The sequence below is a fragment of the Dasypus novemcinctus genome, chromosome 25 (assembly GCF_030445035.2).
Source record: "Dasypus novemcinctus isolate mDasNov1 chromosome 25, mDasNov1.1.hap2, whole genome shotgun sequence".
In the NCBI taxonomy this organism is placed as follows: domain Eukaryota; kingdom Metazoa; phylum Chordata; class Mammalia; order Cingulata; family Dasypodidae; genus Dasypus; species Dasypus novemcinctus.
In genome coordinates, this window is record NC_080697.1 from 23,183,515 (window position 1) to 23,202,799 (window position 19,285).

The 19,285-nt window shown below is 45.3% G+C and overlaps 1 protein-coding gene across 2 annotated transcripts in view; it reads right to left on the bottom strand.

Annotated features, from left to right (window-relative positions):
* Positions 1–19,014, bottom strand: part of SCARA3 (scavenger receptor class A member 3) — a 41,076-nt gene extending 22,062 nt beyond the window's left edge. Inside the window, exon 1 of one of the 2 annotated variants that reach the window (XM_004454160.5) lies at positions 18,704–19,014. In XM_004454160.5, the coding sequence (XP_004454217.1) occupies positions 18,704–18,710 (7 nt within the window). In that variant the 5' untranslated portion in view covers positions 18,711–19,014. The remainder of the gene's footprint in view (positions 1–18,703) is intronic. The other variant, XM_004454161.5, reaches the window with a different exon arrangement.
* Between the last annotated feature and the right edge of the window lie 271 nt (positions 19,015–19,285).

Here is a 19,285-nt window from a genome sequence, read left to right on the forward strand (position 1 = left end):
TAACAACTTCAGTCTGGGGTAGGGTGGGGAATGAAAGGGGAGGAAGTGCAAACAAGTCCTGAGCTTTTTTAGGAGGTTTATTGTTGCAGCCTGGATGAAGCAATTCTGAAATTATTTTAGGCAAACACATGAATGTTGGTGTGCTTGGGATCCAGTGTTCTCACTGTAGAGAAAAGGACAAAAATATGAAATGGCAGCGGCGGACTTGGCCCAGTGGTTAGGGCGTCCGCCTACCACATGGGAGGTCCGTGGTTCAAACCCCGGGCCTCCTTGACCCGTGTGGAGCTGGCCCATGCACAGTGCTGATGCGCGCAAGGAGTGCCGTGCCACGCAGGAGTGTCCCTGGCGTAGGGGAGCCCCACGCGCAAGGAGTGCAGCCCCGTAAGGAGAGCCGCCCAGCGCGAAAAAAAGTGCAGCCTGCCCAGGAATGGTGCCGCACACACGGAGAGCTGACACAACAAGATGACGCAAGGAAAAGAAACACAGATTCCCGTGCCGCTGACAACAGAAGCGGACAAAGAAGACACAGCAAATAGACACAGAGAACAAATAACCGGGGTGGGGGGAGGAGGGGGAGAGAGATAAATACATAAATAAATCTTAAAAAAAAAATGAAATGGGGGAAGGCAGGAATGAACTCCATGAAAATAATTGGAATTAGAGACATCAGTATGAATTCATACTTTCTAAAATATGTTTTGTGTGTATTCATGTTTGTGTGCATATATGTATATATGTGGGTATTATATTTATAGGTATGTGAGAAGATAGATGCATAGATAGATAGATAGATAGATAGATTTGTTTGCTGAAAGATCCAGGAAGAAAAGGCACCACAATAACAATGAACATCCCTGTAGCAACACAGCTCTTGATCTCTAATGCTTTTCCCTACTAAAAAGAACCAGGGCTCTTCACAAATGGATGTTTCTAGGGTTGGGTCAGGTTGGGTAGAAAATGAGCCTGGAATATCTTGTTATTCCATAAAGTAAGGAAATGTTCAAAAACATATGAGAGTGGGCATGTCATAAGGATACAGAAAACATCTTGAAGAGATGCCCATTGGTCAAATCTAGGACAACTGGAGCAAAAATTTAAGTATATTAATGCAATTAGAAGCCACTGAAAAAAGAGGAATTCATGAGCCCATAATAATGATGGCTAGCTTAGATAGGTAGGTAGAATCAGCTGACATAAGTAGAAGGGAGGACACTTTCTTATAAGTAGAATGCTGAGTGCTGCAGGTAAATGTGAAGGAATACTAGAGTTGGAAAATCACCATTTTGCAACTGTAATTACAAAGCTTAGATCAAGCAAAAATCATGGATGGATGTATCTCCAGGGGGAAATTTTGATGAGGAGTGGGATATATGCATAGGTTTAAAAGTGTCTCCCTACAGGCTACTTATTAGTTGGCAAAGGAAAAAAACCCTTTAATTATCCAGTGGAGAAATCAGAAAACACATTGACCAGGTGATCAAAATTATCACCTCTGAGAGACAGATGGGCATTGGGCACCTTCAGATGTGATAACCTGAGAAGTACACAACCTCATCAATGCAGAATATCAGCTGAGAATGTAAAACCCCAATCCAATCCTGAGGGAACATCAGAAAAACACAAAATGAGGGTCATTTTATTTAAAAAAGGAGGGGGGTTGTATTTTTTAAAATGACTGTCATAAAAGATAAAAACAGTGGTAATGTTCCAGATTAAAGAAGGTAAAAGGGACAGGACAATTAAATGCAATACTTAACTTTAGACTGGGCCCTGCACTAAAGATGGGAAAGAAAATTTATAAAGGATTTATTAGATCGATGGAAAAAATTGGAATAGATTAGATAAATTGGTGGATTAGAGAAAAGTATCTAACATAAATCCATTAAGTTCATAATTATACTCTGACTATATATGATAATATCTATTTTTTAAAGAAATAAACACCAAAATGTTGAGAGGTAAAGGATCCTCAAATGGTTCAGAAAAATGACATGTGCATGTTTGTGTATGTATGTGCCTGTGTGTGTATATAAATATATATATGTGAATAACACTGCAGTAAAAATCCTTGTACACAAAAGTGTTGTGCACACAAGGTATTTTCTTAAGATGATTTCTAAGATGATTTACTCTATCAGACTGTAAGAACATTTTAATGCCCTGGAGGCATATTAACCAATTACAATCCAGGAATGGTATGCAAACTTATACTTCTACCCAAAGCATATGAATATATACTAATTTACTAGTATCCTCCCAATGAACTTATCATAAAAGTATATGTATTTATGGTGGGTTTAACTCAAAGAATTTTCATATTTAATTTTGCATGTTTAAAAATTATTAGTGAGATTGAACATTTTCAAAAGTTTACTAGAGGAAAGACATATAAACCAATGGAATTGAATTAAGAGTTCAGAAATTAACCCTCAAATTTATGGCCAACTGATTTTTGACAAGGCACCAAGTCTACTCAATGGAGAAAGAACAGTCTTTCAAAAAAAGGTTTTGGGAAACTGGATCTCCATATATAAAAGAATGAAGGCAGACCCCTACCTCACACCATATATAAAAATTAACTCAAAATGGATCAAAAACTTAAATATAAGAGCCAGAACTATAAAATTTCTAGAAGAAATGATCATCTTCAGAAACTTGTGTTGGGCAATGGTTTCTTAGACATTACACCCAAGGTGCAAGCAACAAAATAAACAAACAGATGGGACCTCATCAAAATTAAAATAATTTTGAATCAAAGAAATTTATCACAAAAGTAAAATGATAACCTATACAATGGGAGAAAATATTTGGAAACCATATATCTGATAAGGGTTTTGTATCCAGAATATTTAAAGAAATCCTACAACAAAAAGACAAACAACCCAATTTAAAAATGAGCAAAAGAAAGGGAAGGACAAGAGAATAAAAAAGAAACTAATAAAAGTTGTTATATGGGAGAAAATGGGCAAAAGACTTGAATGGACATTTCCCCAAAGGAGATATACAAATGGCCAAAAAACACATGAAAAGATGCTTAACATCATTAGCCATTAGGCACATGAAAATCTAAACCACAATGAAATACCATTTCACACCTACTAGAATGACTACTATTTTTAAAAAAATAGAAAAAAAAAAAATAGAAAATTACAAGTATTGGAGAGGATGTGGAGAAGGAACACTCATTCATTTTTGGTGGGAATGTAAAATGGTGAAGTCGCTGTGGAAGACAGTTTGGCAGTTCCTCAGAAAATTTACTATAGAATTACCGTATGACCCAGCAATTCCATTTTTAGGAATATACCCAAGAGAATTGAAAGTAGGGACTAGATCAGATATTTGTACACTGATGTTCATAGTGGCATTAGTCACAATTGCAAAAGACAGAAGAAACCTAATTATTCATCAGGTGATGAATGGATAAATGAAATATTATTCAGCCATAAAAAGGGATGAAGTTCTGATACATGTGATGACAAGAATGAACCTCAAAGAAATCATGTTGAGTGAAATAAGCCAGACACAAAAGGAAAACTATTGTATGATCTCACTGATATGAAATATTTAAATAAGCAAACTCATACAGTCATAGTTTAGAATATAGTATACCAGGGGACAGGGTGGTTAATTAATGCTTAAATTGTACAGAGTTTCTATTTGGTATGATGGAAAAATTTTGGCAGTGGTTGGTGGTGATGGTAGCATAACACTGTGAATGTAATTAATTATATATTTGAATATGGTTAAAAGGGGAAATTTTAGGTTGTATAGATGTTACTAGTGTAACATTTTTAAAAAAAAATCCATGGGACTGTACAGCACAGTGAACCCTAAAATAAACCAGTCTATAATTCATAGTGTAATTATAAAAATATGCTTTCATCAATTGTAACAAATGTACCATACTAATGCAAGATGTTAGTAATAGAAACTGTATTTTATGCATGATTTTTCTGTAAACCCTCAAGTTCTCTAATAAAAAAAACCTTCTCTAAAAACAAAACAAAAAGTTTATTGGCTATTCCTTTCCATGAATTGTCTACGTATTTTTCTGTTGAGCTATTAATTTTTCTTTTTTTGTGAAGTTTTTATAAGAACATATCATCGCTTGTCTTGCAGATGCTTCAGGACACTTATTTCTAAAATTGATTAAAACTTGTGTGTATACTGCCCCAAATGCAGGGGGAGCATAGGAGCATCCATACCATATGGCCTGAGAGGACTGTGTTCAAGACTCTCCTGGAGGGGATTTCCTGGACTTTTGTCAGGTGCTGCGGGACTACCAACCTGGTAGCTTCTGATTTCTGATTTCTTAGATCAGATCACCCCATGTGCACATAGTTTATAAATTGGAACGCCAGACTAATGTGAGGGCAGGCCCGAGTTTACCCAAGACAGCCTTCCCCCTGCACTTAGAGTTCTGGGGATATAGGTTTCCTGATAAGCTCTCCTTGCCAGATGGATTTTCCCCTCTAGCCTCCAGCTCTCACCCTTTTCAATGAGCAGACTAGACAAGCGTCTAGTCAAAATATTCAACAGGTATGGCATGAGCACTGACCAATCAGAGGGAGGGCTGTGGCCAATCAGAAAGGGCTGGGACCTTAGCGACTAGACAGGCCTGGTGGAAATATTCTGTGAGAAGCACCTTCTTTGGTCTGGGTTTAGGCTGGAGACCTCTGACCCAGCTGTCCACCCTGTGCATCTCCCGGCCTTGTCTTCTATCCCTTCTTTCATGCACACAAGACTCTGTGTTCTTGATATCCAGCTTCTGGAGTTGTTCACTATTCTACTTTCAGCTCTTAATCTGAATTTCTTTTTTCAAAAAAAAAAATCTTGTTTTTTTTTGTTGGATCCTTGGGGATTTCCCGTTTTCACTTTAGCTATGCATTTAGCAGTACGTCTTTGTTGTTTATCGAGAATCTAAATTTTTAATAGTATGAGAATATTTTAAGTCTGTAATGCGAGAAGCAGAATCTCCAAGACTTTTTCCTTTTTTTTTCAATGTGACAAAATGCTGGTTCTTGAGATTTGAAGAAATCTTTTCTACTATACCTACTACCTCTTCAAGGTAATGAGCAAAGCCTCTTCAAAATCCTAGGAAACCCTGCGTCTGCAACTACAAGGTGAGAGGGGGGAAAAGCAGAGGGCCCTAAGAGTGACTGAGCATGTGATGGAGCCCAAGAAACTTCTGACCATGACCTCTAAGCATCTTAAGACCCTTCTGCACCTGCGACCTCACTTCCCCAATGCAGCTGAGCTGCTGTGCTGTTGTGATTGGCAGCCAAGAGGTAAAGGAGTTAAGGAATGCTGGCTCAACTAGGCAGTACTGAATGGACCTGGGGGCTGGTGATCACCAATTAAAAGTACCAACACCATGACTGTGGCTGTCCCTGGCTCACCCTCCAGTCATAGCTTAAACATCACTTCCTCACAGAAGTGTTCCTTCACCTCCCAGACTAGACTAAGTTCCCTGTTATTTGCTTCCCTATCCACTGTATTCCCTGGTACTTAAGGGGAAGGGGCACTGGGGCTGGTTTGTTCTCTGCTTCATCCGAAGTATCTAGCACAGTGGCTGGTGTGGAGAAGTGCCCGACAAACACAATTCTGAATGAACCTATGGATGGTTTTGTAGTTTGCTTGAAGGTATTGTTTTTTTCCTGCACATTGAATCATTTGGGGAGTTCTCGGGACAGCCCCACCTCCAGAGATTCTGATTTAATTTGGGGTGGGGTGGTAAAAGTCTGAGCTTCAGGGTGTTGAAAGCATTTTCAAATCCATTATCTCATTTGAACCCTACAACTAGCTTAGAGATGTTGGGATAATTATGCTCCCAATTTTACAAGTGAGGAAACTGAGTTGGGGGTGATGGTGGGGAGGGATCTTAATTGCAGGGCTGAAGTTATAGAGCCAGCTGGTGGCAAAGCCTTCTGAACCCTCTCTGCAACAGCAGATTCCAGGTTGGCTCTGACAGGGCTAGTGTGTTATTGCGTGTACGTGTGGATGTGCATGTGTGTGTGCTTCTGTGTGTGCGTGTGCCCTGTGACTGAGGGTGGGGTGGGGGTGGTGGGTAAAGTGGCAGAAGGAAGGTGGGTCAGGAAGGATGATTTGTGGTATCTGACTGGTCCCTGTATATGTGTTCTAAGAAATCAAGCTTTTCAGCCTTTTCTGTGTCTTAGGTTGCCAGCAATTTATGAGGATCACTTTGCACTTTGTCTGGGCTGTTACCAGGATTACGATCCCTTTTCTGTAAACTAATGCCTCAGGCAAGGCGGGTTAGAATTCCTCGGTGACTTTTGTTGCTCTATTTGACCAAAACCTCACCCCTACAGTCCCCACAATCTCACCCCCAAGGCGCTCTCAGCCCGAACCACCCTGTGGGCTCTGCATTTACTGTTGCCAGCCGCTGTCCCCTTGGGGTGGGGGTGGCGAATTCCTTCCATTTATTGGAGCAGAAATGCTTCCCAGGCCTTCCCGTCCATGTTTCCCATTTCACTCCCCGGTGGTGCTTCCCTGCCCTCCCTGGTGACCGGCCTCCTCCCTGCTCTGGCTCCAAGGCCAATTTCATCACTTCACTGTTTATAGCCTTTGCAGGAAATCAGGACGAATTAAATCAAGAAAGACTGACATCGGTCTTCAGCAAACAACCCCTCAAAAAGCACACAGCTTTGTCCTAACTTTGCTCTCCTACGCAGAGCTCCCAAAATTGGCAATTGTTAGCAAGTGGGAATTAATAAAAGCCTCTTTCCGGCACTTGGTGGAGTAGCCCTCTGAAGGAAAATGACCGTTGCCAGCAAGGTTCAGCGCTCTCGAGCCAGGGGATTCACAAGTGCTGGGCCACAGTGCCGCTGTTGACATCTCATCTCCATTACTCACAGCATTCCTTGGCTCCCCAAGAGGGCTTCTCCCCCTTTTAGTCCTCTGGATTTCCCTTTCACCAGCACGAAGCCACGGACCTGGGGGACCCTGAGTTACCTGTGTCTGGAATGCTGCAGCAACTCTGCGCTCAAACCTTGTTGACTTTAATGAGAACTTAATCGGAAGCAGTTGTGAGGCTGTTACAAGCCAAGCCCTTAGCAAGTTGGGCTCATTATATTCACATTACACCAAGATTGTTCCTACCGGATGAAGAAACAAAGAATTGAGAGACGCCTGGCTGAGGTCACAGAGGCTGTGATTGATTAGAGGATGATTGATTAGACAGGAATCTATGCTCCTGCCTTACATTGGGCCACGCAGGGCTGACAGAGAAGAGAATTTTCCTCCTCCTTCCCACCTCCCTTGCCTATCTCTGTGTCCTCTGGGGAAATCTGATTTAGTATGGGGCACACCTGCCTTCAGAAATGTTATTAGGAAAAAAAATGTTATTAGAGATAAAGAACCACAGACTGAGAAAGTGGGAAGAGAATTTATAAGTCATATAGTTCAAGTCCATCGTGTTACAAACGCTCGGAGAGGTTAAAATGATCTGCCAGTTATTTAGTGGTTCCAAAATGGCCAGGAATTTGAAGCAAGGTCCAAATATTCATACAAAGAGTTTGCTGAATTGCACACCTCCAGCTCAGAAGGGCCAGAGAGCTAGAATAAGACCTCTTCATTCCCACAAGTTGTCATCTCGAGGTCAGAAAACCTTTCCTAATTCTCTTTCGTCACAGGGCTGATCACATAGTATGGTAGGTGTTCAACAGAGGTGATTTTACTGACCAATTAAGAAGGTGTGTATCCTTAATCATTAGGCTTTACTGTTTCAATCAAGGACTCATTTTCATTAAAAAAAATTAATGATTTAAATTATGGTTTAGTCTTTTCTAGAGTTCTCCAGGTATAGGGAGTGTTGGAGAGTATTAATGCAGTGGAGATACAAAAGATTAAAGCAGCAGATACTTAAAAGTGAACGCACAGGGGCCTAATGTTTGCAATGAAAAGGAATGAACTAAATGGGGTAGGGGCGGGAGAAGGAATGAAACACAATTTTGGATCTGGCTACCCTCCCTTTCTCAGGATGAGAACAAGGGATATGATACTCCTTTCCTAAAGGTAAAGGGCTGCTGTTGGGAGGTGGAGAGGGGAGTGGAAGGTTTAATATTTTCCTGCAGGTGTTCCAGTTCATCGCTTTAAAATATCATCTGCCATTTTTAGGGTCCTCTAAGATAAGGCCCTGGTTGGTCCCTGTATTATGACATAAAAATCCATGTAATTCAGGACTTCTGACATGCTGAAAATTGAAGAACACTTGAGGGTAAAATGTTATGGGGTGCTGGGTGTTTGGAATGATTGAAGAAGTCGCCATATTATAGGCCATGGGTGTCTGAAGATGCTATGTTTTCAGGAAGGCAGAAATCAGAAATAACCTCTATTGCCTTCTTTTTTTTCCTTCATTTTTTTCTCCTTTTGTTGATTCCAGGATAAAGGCTATTGTGTCAGAAGGGTATGGAAACTTGGAGAAGATATTGTAAAGCCTGGACTTAAAATGTTTGAGATAAATTTGGGATGCACACTGCTCTGGGAACCATGAAGAAGTAAACATCTAAGCTTCTGTGAGCCATACCAGACACCCCAAGGGGTCACAGCTGACGTGAAGGAAGGTGCTGGTCCCATAAGAATTCAGCTCCAAGATTATCTAGTGAAAACACAGTCAGGTTCCACTCTAATCTAGTGATGGCTTCCCAAATTGTAGGCAGTGTGCTTAGAAAAAAACAACTGTTCTGAAGGCCAACATTGCAAGTTCAGACCCATAAAGTAGTGGCAACCACTGGAGATTTTAAAGCACCTCCATTCCTCTCATATCCAGGATCAGGATATCCAACTAAAAGACTCCGATTTGTTTCAGACCTCTGCTCCCACAGAGCCACGTAGCAAGTTTGATTGAAGGTATATGTCTTGGCTGACTATATTGGGGTTAAGTTTGGTTCACTTTCCTGGAGGTGGAAAACAGCCTGGAGCTGTTAACCAAGTGCTATCTCAACTGTGGTCACTGACCATGACTTTCTTTGGGTTGACCAAAAATGTATAGTTGATTCATTCTTTAGCCCTCCTGGAACTGCATTCTTCCATAAGAATCAATGAGGGGGAGGGGGAGAGATTCGAGGAATCGAATAAAAGGTCTTTCTTTGGGAACTTCAAGGAACATATTTTGATGATTATCTTCTGCGTAGTTAACAGAGTGGGTTTTCAAAACAGCCAATTGTGTCAGTAAAAATAAAGATTTTAGGGTCTTCTCAGGAGCTATATTTAAAATTGCCAAATAGCTATAGTTTAAGGTTTGAGAAGGCTATAATTAAGGCTGCAAAACTGTTTACATTAGAACCCTCTGCCCCTGCCCCCACCCCCCCACCCCCAGGCTTCCTTTGTGGCACTTCTGCACTGGGGTGGGGATCAGGGTTCATCTGCCCCTCTTAGTGCTGATGGAACTGGTCCTTCCCTTTCAGATTCCCTGTTATCTGCTTCCCTGGTTCTGTCTCTTTCTTTCCTCTAACACTTGCCTCCTTTCTGCTTCCCATCCCTAAGCTCCTTCATTCCTAAAACCCACATCCGCTACTCCAGCACAGGCTTCCCCTCTCCCCACACTACTGCCATCTGAGCCTCAGGGCCAGCCCACAGCCTCGCCCTCTGCTGTCTTCCACTCTGTTCTTGGTAACTGCTGAGGTTGTGGGTGAACTTCCCCCTTAAGCTAAACCCTCTATCCTAAACAGCTTTCCTCCCCTTTCTTGTCCTCAGTTTTTCTAACTGGTACACGATTGGCATTTTGGGTGGCATGATTCTTTTCCAGGTGGGCTTTACCCACACTGCACAGACATTTAGTGGTCTGGCCTTCCCCGGTCATTGTGGCAACTCCCAATCCCCCCTCCATTTCTAAATAACCCCCTCAAGGGACGGTACAGCCTCTACCAGAGAAGAGAACTGCGGCTATTCACGCAGTACAACAGACCCTGCCCCTCTCCCATCCTTTACAAACTGGCCTCCTCTGAGGACACTGCATCTTCCCCACTTTCCCGAGCTCCGCAAATTCCGCAGATGGGAGGGGTGGGAGTCACCCGTCTTCCTGACCCCTATTGTGACTTCTGAGCTTCAACCCTCCCCATCTCTGCTTTCCACCACTGGAGGCCCATGCAGCGTCTCAAAGGAGAATAACCCGCCCCGCTCTGAGCCGCGTGCTCCTTATATGAAAAAGAGGAGGAATACCATCTTCTACACAGAGCTGCTGGGGAAATTAAGTGAGACAACATATGAAAAGTACCTGGCACATAAGGCAATACTTTATAAATAGTAGTAGTCATTTTTATTAGTACTTTTTCTATCCTGTTCAAATTACTGCTGTTATTTATGGCCTGTTCCCAACACCCCTCACTCTCAGGACCAGTATCCAACTTGGAAGAAATCCATTTTTTTCAAAAAGTTCTATGAAATGTGGGTTCCAAAATATTCTTTGTGAAGAAGGATTCTTTGGTCAAATAAGTTTAGAAAATGCTGCATACTATATCATCATCTCAGAGATTCACATTGACCTAGTAAAAATTTTGAAACAGCATGCAGAAAATAAGCCCATTTAATTCTTTATTTCTGTGTTTCTCAAACTTATAATGACCATATAACTCCCTGCCTTTAAAAAATTTATCTAATAAATCCCATGGAACTGGTATGCAAAGGAGCACCTATTTGGGGGAACACTGTTCTGGATATATACATCACCTGGATTTCATTCCTTTCTTACTGTTTCATATCGTCGCTTTTAATGGAAGCAACATTTATCTAAAAGCCCATCAGTCCTTTAGACCTCAAGCCTCTTTGACTTCGAATCTATAGGCCTCCTCTTCACACTGATCACAGCTCAGCCTGCCCACATTCTGCAGCTTACAGCTTCCATCTGCAAGATTTCAGTGTTGGTCGACCTTTCAGACCACACGCTTCTTTCTTTCCCTCTCCCTCCTTAGGACTTTAATCTCCATTGGACTAAACTTTTATACTCCCAGGCTACTAGCTACACTGAACTCCAAGAGCAGCCTAAGCTTCCAGGTCAGCTTCATCTCTCCAGAGCCTTTAGCATTCTCTCCCGGCCATTGTACCATTCACTCATCATCCTGTTTCCTCTGCCCTGAACCAGGGAAAGACAGCACTGTGGGAGCAAGCCAGAGAGGGATGTGGACTTGGCCCTTGGCAAGTTCAACCAGCTGGATCCTCACTTGCTATTCTTGAGTGCCTCCTCCTTTCAGTCCACCTTGTTCTCCAAATGCAAGCTCACTTCCTACTTTTCTGAAAAGGTCAAAACCGTTAGGTTTAAGCTTCTTCACTTGCCTCGAACTCTTTCTCAGGTTGCCTGCGCCTCAAACCCAGTGTGGGTGATGGTGTGAGGAATCAAACCCTCTCATGCATTTGGAGTATACAGTTTGGTACTCTTTTTCAAAATTTCAAGTGACCATGCCCTTCGACTCTGTAATCCCCTTTCTAGGAATTATTTCTAAAGAGATAATTATATAACTAGGCAAAAATAAAGCATAAAGATTATCAGTTCATGCTATGTTAAACTTAAGGGAAAATGTAAATGGCTTATATGTTCATCAGTAGATGGTTGGTTAAATAAATGCTTATATAGCTATACCAAAGAATGTTATACCAACATTTAAAAAAAATAATGTGAATCTATATTTATTGCCTGGGAATGATATCTATGTCTGTTTGTTGAAATTTTAAAATACATATGACAGAATAACATGAATAGTAAACTCCTACCTATGTGACAAAATCTGTGCAAATATACATAGAATGATTTCGGGAAGAATGTTCATTTAAATCTTGTCATTAATTTCTCTGAGGGGTAGGATTTCATGTGAGTGCTATTTTTTTTTTTCCTTTTTCTAAATTTTTCCAAAATTTTTTACAATGAGTATGTATCATAAAAGAATAAATCCAGCTACTAATGCAAAAGGTCTATCCATTATTTCTCCCTTCCTCTGAGTGTCAATAGAAGAAAACCATTCCATTTTCCAAGGCAAATCCCACTCACTTCTACCTCCTTTGTCACTGTGCTGTCCCCATTTTCCCTTCTCTTCTTTCCCTCCACTTTCAAATAAGCACTGGCCATCCTTATCTTGAAAAATTCTTCATACCTGGCTCTGCTTCTCATTGTAATTACTTACTGCCTTTTGTCTGAAAATTCTCTAACATGAGACCTATATCTGCCTTTGCTTCAAATCTACCCATTCCCTTCTCACCACTTTGATCAGACTTTCTAATAATCAAACAATCTTAGAAAATCTGTAACATTCAGCATTGCTGATCACTTCCTCCTTGAAACTTTCTCCTCTTAATTTCCATGATATTGCCATCATAGTTCTCTGCTTGTCTCTGACCACTGCTCTTGGTTCCTTCACAAGTTCACTGTCTTCCTCCCATGCCCTCAAAGAGATTTTCCAATGTGGGCTAAAATCAATAGAGGAAGTCTCAAGGGAGAAGTGGCAAACAGGGTGTCCCCTACTCAAAGCCTTCCAGAGGCTCTCCTCTGACAGGATACAATGGAAGTTCGTATTCTGGTATTTGAGGTCTCCTCAGCCTTATAGGCTCAGTAATCCTCCTCTAATAGAAAATCACTCCATCCACCACCCCTAAAATTACTTTACACAAGGACCTAACACCCAGCTCTCACCAACACTATTTCCTGCCTCTCCTGATTGTCTCAACTGACCCTACCCCACCCCAATCTCGCCCACCTTTCAATTCTTCCTTGAAGCCTTTCCAATCCACTCCAATTTGAAATGTTCTCTATCTCCTGTGGATTCCTACTCACTCTATTGTATACTCCACTCATTTTGTTCTTTTGCATCATCTGGCTCCATTATTTGGTTCTTTTATTAAGTATGTATGTCTTGTCTGCCTTGAGGGCAGCAGCAATCCTTGTTTATCTTTGAACTAGCATGCCTCCTCATCAAAATTAGGTACTCAATGTATATTTGCCAACTGAAAAACTTGGGGCAATATTCCAGAATGCCTAACTTTTAGCTTGGGTTCAGGGGCAGGTGAAGGTTTCTCATCTGAACCTTAAAGAAGATACCTGCAAGTCACCAACTGGAGATGTTCGGGGCACTGGAAATAGGGTCTGGAGCTCAGAGGAATAAACCTGGTGTCATCAGCCTATACCCATGTGTCCAAACTAGGCAGCTGGATGAGACCGTTCAAGTAACAGGGTCCTGCTAAGAAATAAGGAGGCACTGGCTGAAACCCACAGACTCATCCAGGGAAGAGCAGCAAAGGAGAGACAGCAGAGAACCACCACCACCCACGAGCCCCCTCCCTGACACTTCTCTTACAACAACCTTTTCAATCTTTTTTTTTCCTCTCCCCTTCCCCCCCCTCCCCCAGTTGTCTGCTCTCTGTGTCCATTTGCTGTGTGTTCTGCAATGGCTTCTATCCTTATCAGCGGCACCGACAATCTGTTTCTTTTTGTTGTGTCATCTTGCTGCGTCAGCTCTCCGTGTGTTGGGCGCCGTTCTTGGGCAGGCTGCACTTTCTTTCGTGCTGGGCGGCTCTCCTTACGGGGTGTACTCCTTGCGCATGGGGCTCCCCTACGCGGGGGACACCCCTGCATGGCAGGGCACTCCTTGCACGTGTCAGCACTGTGCATGGGCCAGCTCCACACGGGTCAAGGAGGCCCGGGGTTTGAACCACAGACCTCCCATGTGGTAGACGGACCCCCTATCCATTGGCCCAAGTCCACTTCCCTTCAATCTTTTTTGAAAGGGTAGTGTCTAAGCTCTTTTTGACAGAAAGGACAACATCTAGGCTCTTCTTTGATCATTTAGTTGCTCAATAAATGTATATTAAAAAGAATATGAAAAACTCAGAGTCAAAATCTAGAATATAAGTTAGAGGGGACATGGGGGCGGGATAGGGAATGGGAAGTTAAGGCTTAAAATGCACAGGGTTCCTCTTTAGAATGATGGGAATTCTGTGGTAATAGATGGGGGTGATGGTAGCACAGCACTGTGAACACAACAGCATTGAAATATATATCTAAATGTGATGAAAAGGGGAAATGTTATAGGTTCAAGTAAAAAGGGCAGAAGAGCGGGGTGTAGAGAACCAATAAATGAGTCTAACTCTGTTATACTGGGGAGCATAAATTCCAAAATAAGGCCCACTCCATGGAACTACACTACACAGTGAACCTTAAGTTAAACCATGACTTTAGGTAATAGTACAATTATAACAACGTGCTATAATCAATCGTAACAAATGTTCTACACCAATGCAAGGTGTTGACTGTGGGGAGGTATATGGGAAACCTGTATTTTATGCATATTTGTTCTGTAAATCCACAGCTTCTCTAATAAGGGGGGTGGGGGGTGGGAAGAAGCATGAAGCTGTGTTAAATACCTGCATGAGTTTCTGGGGATACAGTGGTATGATTCTTGCCTTTAAGGATTTCAGCCCAGTGGAGGACTCAGATGTGTTCACTCCCTGAGCAAAGGTAGTGAACACCTCCCTGAGGCCAGGAGTGAAACAAGGAAAAGGCAGGCAGTCTTCACTTTGGTGAAACTCATGCTCACATACTAGCCTGTGGGCTTTACAATGTTGTTCTGGAGAAAAGAACAATATAGATATACATGTACAGATATAGGATAGAGAGATGATAGACAGATGATAGATAACTTACCATAGAAGGATAAACAGTAGAGGAGAACGTTAGAGCTAAAAAGAACCTCACGTCAGCCAGTTCACTTCCAGATAAGGAGACGGAAGGTCAGGGAGTATTAGTGATCTCATCAAGGCTATCCAGCTGGTCTGTGATGGGGCTCAGGGCTTTAATGTATACAACAGCCCCCACAAACACACACACTCCCCCCACATTATTGCTTAATTAAACATAAACACGGGTGGTATAAGAATTTCACACCCAGTCATGCTGCCCAGCGTGACAATTCTAATAGCTGCCTGTCCCTTCATGAACACCACTGAGAAATCTACCAACATTTACTGAGAAGCAGAATGCTTTTCCCGCCTCTTTCAAGTTAGCTTTAGGATGTAAGTCTTCAATTACTAAAATTACCCCACCTGGACAGCAGGGCCACCTTGTGGTGTATGAGTGCCTGAGGGTTGGGAGCTCTCCTCCAGCAGCTGACATCCAACAACAACCTCCCCGGGCGTCCTCTAGATCCCCTCTGAACTGGGTCTTTTGGTGGCTCTTCTGCACTTTTGCCATTTCAGCTCTTTTTCTTCTAGCCTCAGGTCTCTTCTAGCGCCCGGGTCTAGGGATGGAGGTTGGGCTTTTAAAGGAGAACCAGACTCCACGTCTGCCAAGGCAGCTCCTGGGGCTGCTCCTGAGTGGGCAGAATGCATTCCCAGCCAGGGGGTGTGAGGTAGATTTTTCCTGGGATCACATTGCTGTTTTTTTCGCAGCTCCCTCCTCTCACCGGCCTGCCCTATGCTCATGTGGTGTGGGTACTGCGCTCTGACTCTGCAAGGAGGGGTTGTTCCACCCACGCTTGGAGAACAGCAGGGTGTGGCTCTGCCCTGTTCACCAACAGCCAGGGCAAATCGCTCGGGGGCAAGGAGAGGCCCAAGAAGCAGGCCCGCCTCCAGCCGCCTCCACCAAGCCACTTCCTCTCTCCAAGTGGTACTCAAGCCCAGGGCTCCTGGGTTGAGTCACAGCTATCAGAACAAAAAGGGGCCTCAGGGACCACCCAGTAGGGCAACAAGGCCTGGGAGAGAGAGTGACTTAGACAGAGCCTCACATAGGGCCAGGATGAGATCCTACATCTTTGACTCTCAAATCAGTGAGCCTCGCAGTGTACCGGGCTGCTTCATATTAGCCCAGCGGCAGCTTCATATTAGCTTGGGAGGGTTTCCCTTGTCAGCCTCCTCTCACGGGAAGTGTGTAAACACCACTGGTGGCTGTCAGTGGCTCAGACAAGCCAGCAGGAAGCTCCTATGTGGGCCTGTCACTGAGAAGCTGGTAGGGGCTGTGTGTGAGGTACACGTGAGAGGGGCTGTGGCGAGCCAGGTGCACGGTTGCATCAAAAGAGGGCTGTCTGGGGGACCGGGCCAGCTGGCCCGAGGGGTGGAAACAGGCTTGGCTGGCAGTGTGGCCCCTGCACTTGGCCACTGGTAGGCAGAGTTTTCCTCAACAAGTCAGTTTTCTTATTTTAAGAACCATCCCCATCAACGCTCCTCTCCTCCATAAAGCATAACATCACAGTATTTGCTTTGAGTGAGGAACCCTGGAACGCTGCCAACAGATGTAAATCTGAAGATTGGTGGGGCCTTTGAAGGAGCGCCTGAAGCTGGCTTCCTCTCAGGGAAGGGCTGCGCTGGAAGAGGCTCCCAGCTCTGCCCTGCACTTTATTTTTTTCCATTTGGGTAGAAAAAAAAAAACACAACAAACTGATTCTTCACAGTCCACTGTTCCCAAATGCCAAATATTTGCTTTCTGATCTGCTGTTTCCATCTCAGGTAGAGGCGGCAGAGTTCTTGTCTGGGGGAAGGAGGGATGGAACACTCCCTGGGGGAGCTGGGCTGGGACTCCATCCTTGGCCTTGTCTGCAGCCTCAGTCTCTGGGCTGTTAAGGGAGATTGCTGAGGGCCTCCTGGCTTCTAGGACAGAAAGACATAGGTCTGCCTTGAAGGCTTCAGTGGACCCAGGATCCCGCCCCACAGGGTGGGTGAGTTTGTTGGTTCAGAGCAGGGGAAAAGCAGGCGAGAGGGGCAGAGCTTGAGCTTCTTTCTAGGAGCCCACAAGCCTCCCAGCCAGGAGGCAAGGAGGAACCTGGAACAAGACAAATGTTTCAGGAGGTCCTAGGGTACCTTCTCTGGGATATTCATTCACACCAGCTCTTTTCTCCTCTAGTCAGAGGAATGGAATAGCCTCACTGAGTTTCAGAAGGGCAGGTTCCATCCTTGGGAGCTGGACGTCTCCTCAGTTTCAGAGGATTTCAGCCCTGCCTCTCTTTCTCTCTCTATTTTCTCTTGCAGTGTTTTTCTAGAATGTTGGTGGAGCCAAAACCACTCTGAGAATGGGCAGCCTCTTTGCATCACCATGAAGGTCCAGAGCAGCATGGGCCCAGAAGTCAGAGGTGAGATGTGGTCTAAGACCTTTCTGGAGGCTTCTGGGCAATGGCCCATCCCAGGGCAGCTCCACAGATGAGATAGCTAAGATCAGGAGCTTAGTGTCTGTCTGCCAAAGGAGCTCCCTGGGGTTGATTATGACTCGCTTGGCTCATCCCAGGCAGTCCATGAGATGGCGAAGCCATCAGAAAACACAGACAGGTGTCAGCAGTCAGAGAGAAGGAAGCAACAGAGAGGCAGGGGTGCATTAGGAAGTATTCTGGACTGGAAGTCAGGAGTCCTGGGCTCTAGTCCCATTGACTAGCTGCGAATATTGGGCAAGTCACTTCTGTCCACAGGACCAGCTCCATAATTTGCAGGGCCCAGTGCAGAATGAAAATGCAAGGCCCCCTCGTTAAAAAAACGATTAAGAACTTCAAGGCAACAACAGACGAGCATTAAACCACGCGTGTGGTTCTTCTAAGCACGGGGTTGTATTTCCATGGAGCCAGTCTTGCCTACCCATACCTCTGAACCATGCAATATGGAGCTGGGATTCAGTCAGGGGTTTGTCTGTGGAACCCTGTCTTCACATGAACCCTGAGACCCTTAAATGTAAATAAGACAAACAGAGCTGCTATGGTTTGAAGAAGGGTGAAAGGATTTCGCTCCATCTCTTTTGCCACCCATACATTCATTCTTCCATTCTTCAATAACACCTGAGAGTAGAGTTTAAAGCCCACAGATGATCTCAAAGGTCCTTTTCAGTTCCAACATTCAAGAAGTCGATGAGGTGCTAGGAGCACATGCATCTGTCAGGGACATTATGGAAGGATTATCGAAAGGCATGGAAGAAGGCATTAAAAAAAATACAAAAAAAACCCCTCAAAGTTTATGCCTGACTCTCAAATGACACCAAAGCCTGCCTCAAATGAGTTCGAAGACCAAGAGTGCTCTCTTATGGGCCTCAAAAAGCCAGGTCCAGGAACAGCCACATGGGACCAAGTCTGGTTCTTGTTTCTGTCCCCCAAAATAATCTGTGAGGTCTACCTTGGTCATGACTCATGCGCGCCAGGGAGGGCTCAGCCTTGGGCCACAGTCTTCCCCTGCTGATTCGTCTTGAGGAGCTCAGAGGGAAGGTCAGCCAAGGTTCAAAGGTCGGGAAGGGCCATGCCTGGGCCGAGGGGCTCAGGCACAGCAGGCCCCTCCTGGGGAAAGGGCTGAAGTTCACTGAGGAGAATCCTGGGCCTGGTTGTGGGCAGAAGGCTAGGCGCCAGCGGCAGGAGACTGGAGACTGGTCCATGGGTGGGGTTTTACACACCGCTAAGAAGGCAGGGCTGGTGACAGCTTTCCGCTCTGCTTTGCCTGGCTAAGGGCACCAGCAACTCCTCTGGGATATATAGTTACTTTTGAGGGATAGACCAATGAACCGTGAGAAAAGGACTGCGCAGGGGTGTGTGTGTGAACTTTCTCTCCCCTCCCTCCCTCCTTCCCTCTTGACTGCAGGGCCTTCTGCTCTTGGTAACTTTCTCAGGACGATGAAAAAGGCGGGAGATGATCCCTGAACTCCTTTCTCTCCTCTCGGTCCTCCCTGCAGGAAGGACGCCCACCAGGTGGTGGTCAGGTGTGAGGGTGGTCCCCCAGGTCCCAGCCCTGCCCGCGCGAGGCTTACCTTTCATGGTGTCTTCCGCGGGCGCCTCGCTGAAAGAGCCGGGAGCTGCGGGCCCCTCGAGCGAGCGAGCCGGGGTGAGGCCTGCGGGTCCCCGGAGGGCACCGGCCGCCGCCCCCTAAGCGCTGCCCGCGGGAGCGGGGCTCGCGGCCAGGGTCATGCCGGAGCGGCCGGGCGTGGGTAGGCGGCGGGCGGAGGGGAGGGTGGCGCGGCCTCGGCAGCTGGGGGCGCCCCCGCCGGCCCTAGCGCGGGGCCCCGCCGCCCTCGGCGCGCACCCGCCGGGAGCCCCGCAGGCGGCCAGCGACCCGCGGTCTGAGCCCGGCCCCGCTGCCTGGCGCTTCCTCCCTCCCCTCGTCTCTCCTCCCTCGCTCCCTCGTCACTTCTTGGGCCCCGGCCCAGATCAACTTCCTTGGAATTTTCGAAACTGCCGCGGCCAGGCCTCGGTGCCGCCGCGGGGTCCCCGCCCGCTCCCCAGCGCCCGCCGCGCCCGGGCGCCCCGCACCCGGCGAGGGCCTCGGCCCCGGGCGCGCGCGGAGCCCAGCCGCGAGCTCGCAGCGCCGGCGCCCCCAGCCTTCCCTCCCCGCA